Here is a 4222-nt window from a genome sequence, read left to right as displayed (position 1 = left end):
GCAATGTCTCCATAGCAAGATAAAACTATGAGACTCATTGGAGAGGTCACTTTCATAGTGACATACTATTTTGACCCTATTATATGCCTTGTGCCTCATTTTATTTTGGCATTTTGATATAACATGCATACATATTTTGTAAAGGAGTAGACACTACCATGTCATGATAAATGACATTGGTAAGACCCTCCTTCCTTCGTGCACAGAGAAACCATTTCATGGAAGCTAATCATGCATGTGCACATTACTTAGTCTTTGATATACCACTCTAGTCCTTATGTAGATGTGTTCTCCACTTAACACCATCTCCTCCATTATATCCAAAACATTGTATTAAGCCTATAAGTGATAAAGGTTTCTCTGGCCCTAGTATTGATATCACTAGATGTTAGTGCAATACTTCACCCCTTTCATATTGAGGATGAGTGTTGAGATTTACACATAAGTGTGATTGGAGTGGTTAAAATCTACATCTATGTGATAGGTGCATGTGGATATTGGATAGGGTTTGGATGTGGAGCATCTTTTCATCTCTCTCTCCCTTGTGAGCATCTTTTTATCTCTTGAGCACTCTCTTTGCAGCTTCAACGATACATGATATTTCCAAGAAACATAGAAAACATCTAATCCTTTGGTAGGATAAATGTATAAAGAATGTCTAATGTTCTACTTAAGCTTCTAGTCTCACTTCTAGTTAAGCACCATTTGCCTTTAACAAGCACATTTAGGACAAACTTTTTCCATAATCAAAATGCTAGCTAGAATATCCGTATTCTTGAGGGATATAGGACTCTTGGATTGAAAATACCCCTTCCCCTCAAGTCACCATTAAAGCCAGGACTAGTAAAGGACACATGCTCACAAAACACGAGCAAAGGGCTTGTTTTTCAAAAAATTTCCTTGCATGAGTACTTCTCTTTGCTTTGTAAGGTTTGAATGGTCTAGAATACTTCTTTACCCAAGGTAGCCTAGAGAAAACCTTTGTGGATCTTTGAGCTCTCCTACTTGGCACCTTAAAAATTTGCAAACTTCTAGCCTGTTCAAGATGGTGATCATGGGGCTATACAGGTATTAAAAAAGGCTTTCCAATAACCAAAAAACGATAATAGAAGCATACACATTATACTAGTTAGATTTGCCTTATCAAGCATCGGCATAAATGAGACTCCTAGTTAAACAAGAGTGCACTTGAGTGAGGCACAAGTGCACATGGGCATATGCCTCCTAGTGTATTTTTTTAGTACGTTGGGCCATTAAAAAGTTGAGGTTTAAAGCGTTGTAGGATGATCTCCATAAAAGGAAGTTTGAAAAGTCCAACTCAAGTAACCTTTTTCGAACAATTACACTTGGAAAGGAGAATACAATTCTGCACTATAGCACTTGCTCATAGGAGGTAGTGCTAACAACCCTCTGAGCAACAAACAACAAGGATGGTTGCTTCGATAAAAAAGATGGGCTTGATGGCCTGCTTTTCTCTGAGATCCAAGTGGAGATCGGTGATGATGGGAGATTCTTCAGGTATGCTATTGATTTTAGTGGCATGCAAGCCATACTTGTGAGTAGTGGTGTTTCCGGTGGCGTGGTTTGTTCATAATAATATTGTTTTTAATCATGGAGTTGGGGTACACTATCGAGAAGATTTCATGATTGGGTATTAAAAGGCTTTGTTGAAGGATTTCAAGGTGATAGTTAGTAGGAAGGATTCCTTGGTAGGATCATGTCTATCTCTTATGATTTTTTTTGTGATTCAGTTGTTGCTATCTTAGCAATGAAGGCCACTGGCAGTTTGCCCAATTTAGTTGGCCATGTTTGTATTTTAGTCCCGTTGTTAGTTTGCCCAATTTAGTTGGCCATGTTTGTATTTTAGTCCCGTTGTTTTTTTGGCGTTGATCACCCCCTTAAGGAGAAGAAACAACCTGTGAGCATGGATTGAGTGTAGCAAGAGGGGTGGGTATATGTCAAGGGATATTTCCAACGAATATGCCAAGGCCAACAAGAGATGCTCCTTCTTCCAAGACAAGAAAGGGGGAGGGAGAAGAGAACTTGTTACACCAACGGCCAAAGGGATTGTAGAAAAGGGAGTTCCGAATGCCCATGTAACGAATAAGCATTCTTAGTGGAAATCTAATGAAAGCAACTGGTGATTCGTTACGTTGTGCATCCATGCAACTAATAATCGTTCAGATTCGTTCTCACGGATGCTCGAAATCTACGTGAGAATGCTGGAAATCTAATGGACGCAGGACTGATCGTTCCATTCCACATCATGTCGCCACCACCACATCTTCTCTTGCTCCTCTCGCTTGCTTCTGTTTTAGCCTCGCCATATCCCAGCTTCCGCCTGCGGTTTCCACCCCATGGCCGCTTCAAAATCTTGCAGGTTTCCGTCACTCGTAGCATGACCTCATGAGGACCTCTCTGCCTTCCTCTGTCCCTTGAAACTGGGCGCTCTTTTGCCCCTCTCTCACCCGCCATTCTGTTGTTTGCAGGTTGCCGACATGCACTACTCTCAAGGCGCCCATTCCGAATGCCTCGATGTTTCCAAGTCCCTGCTCAAGGGATGTAGCGACCTTAACACCACTGCTTTCCTTAACCGACTCATCGCTGCCGAGCAACCTGACCTTGTTGTCTTCACAGGTACATATCTTGATACCCATCTTTCCAAGAGTGCATTCTTGTCATGTTACGCGAAAGGAAACGTTCCGGCTGAGGAGCTTGTGTGAATCCAACGGTCTTTCAGGAGACAACATCTTTGGAAGGGACACTAAGGATCCCTTCTCATCCCTCGATGCCGCTTTCGCACCTGTGGTTAATGCCAAAATTCCATGGGCCGCAATCTTGGGCAATCACGATCAGGAGTTGTCCTCCCGAAAGGAAATCATGGAGTATATTGTGAAAATGGACCACACATTGTCTGAGGTTTACCCGGATGGTAATTCAAGCCTGAGGATCGACGGTTTCGGAAACTACAACTTGAAAGTGGGCGGCGTTCACGGTTCACAATTTGAGGGCAAAAGTGTTATGAACTTGTACTTTGTCGACAGTGGGGATCAATCTACCATTCGGAGGGTTCGTGGTTACGGTTGGATTCAAGAAAGCCAGAAAGTGTGGTTTCAACAGCGTTCGGCCATGTTACAGGTAGTCTGTTTTGACATCCAGCCACATTCTGTCAGCCACTATCGCTTCATTGTCATGCTCTTATGATACAAGAGCATGGTTCTCACCCGTGCGAATCCTGTTTGCAGAGCGTATACAAAGGTTCTCCTTTCCCTCAACAGAACCCGGCTCCGGGGATGGTTTTCTTTCACATACCACTGCCAGAGGTGCACGAGCTAAGTAAGTTACCGGTGGTAGGAGTTGTGCAGGAGGAGGTCGGTCGTGCCAGCGTGAACTCTGGTTTTTTCAAGGCGATGGAAGAGGCGGGTGATGTGAGGGCAGCCTTTTTCGGACACGACCACACGAACGATTTTTGCGGGGACTTGAAAGGCGTGAAGCTGTGCTACGGGGGAGGGTTCGGGTATCACGCATACGGAAAGGAGGGGTGGGCGAGGAGGGCGAGGGTGGTGCAAGCGAAGCTGGAGAGAGGAGAGGAAGGTGAGGGGTGGGGAGGGGTGGGGGAGGGGTGGGGAGGGGTGGGGGAGATCAGAACGTGGAAGAGGCTGGACGATGAGCGATTGAGCAAGGTGGAGGAGATGTTGCTGTGGGCGGAGAATGGGCAGTGCTACTCATCAGTGTAGCAGCAGTGCAGAGCTTCCAACAAACTCTACGAATTCAAGAGTTTCGTAGCTTCACAATTCGTAGCTGTTGCTGCCTCCAGCATTGAACGACGTACCGTCTAGATGATAATGTTGTCACAGTGTGCACCATTGTTGCAAATTAGTATTCAAGCCTCAAGCTAATGGCTATTCATCAGTGTAGCAGCGGTTTAGAGCATACAAAAACTCTACGAATCTAAGAGTTGCGTTGCTTGACAGTTATCCAAATTCTTAGCTGTTGCTGCCTCCAGGATTGAACGACTAGATGATGATGTTGTGACACTGTTCACCATTGTTGCAAATCCATGTTCAAGCTCCAAGTTAACGGCTCAATTCCACAGTTGTGAAAGGCTGGTAATAGGCGGGCCAATGTGTTGCTCATCTTTTGAAGGTTGTGCCAGATGCTTCTGCCTGTACCACTGAAGCTTGAGACAAATGGGTGAAAAACATCTCAGTCACAGAGTGAT

The 4222-nt window shown here is 44.5% G+C and overlaps 1 protein-coding gene across 1 annotated transcript; it reads left to right on the top strand.

The window, feature by feature from the left end:
* The first annotated feature begins 1499 nt into the window (after nt 1-1499).
* Nucleotides 1500-3737, top strand: LOC147899321 (putative inactive purple acid phosphatase 29). Its single transcript, XM_087377693.1, has 6 exons — nt 1500-1518; nt 1752-1827; nt 2185-2380; nt 2490-2637; nt 2741-3138; nt 3246-3737. Exons 1-6 carry the CDS (start codon nt 1500-1502, stop codon nt 3735-3737), a joined length of 1329 nt encoding a protein of 442 aa, XP_087233819.1.
* The last annotated feature ends 485 nt before the right edge of the window (nt 3738-4222 follow it).

This window comes from Dipteris shenzhenensis, chromosome 8, assembly GCF_047967505.1.
Source record: "Dipteris shenzhenensis isolate YYH24624 ecotype China chromosome 8, Dip_SZ_1.0, whole genome shotgun sequence".
Taxonomy (NCBI): domain Eukaryota; kingdom Viridiplantae; phylum Streptophyta; class Polypodiopsida; order Gleicheniales; family Dipteridaceae; genus Dipteris; species Dipteris shenzhenensis.
Note: the sequence above shows the minus strand (reverse complement) of the source record. Positions and strands in the feature narration are given on the sequence as shown.

What these genes read in the sequence shown, in the direction of transcription:
- LOC147899321 (XM_087377693.1), top strand. An exon ending in GTTTGTATTTTAGTCCCGTT is followed by an intron (nt 1,828 to 2,184) that starts GTTAGTTTGCCC and finishes ATAATCGTTCAG; the next exon opens with ATTCGTTCTCACGGATGCTC. An exon ending in AGCGTTCGGCCATGTTACAG is followed by an intron (nt 3,139 to 3,245) that starts GTAGTCTGTTTT and finishes TCCTGTTTGCAG; the next exon opens with AGCGTATACAAAGGTTCTCC.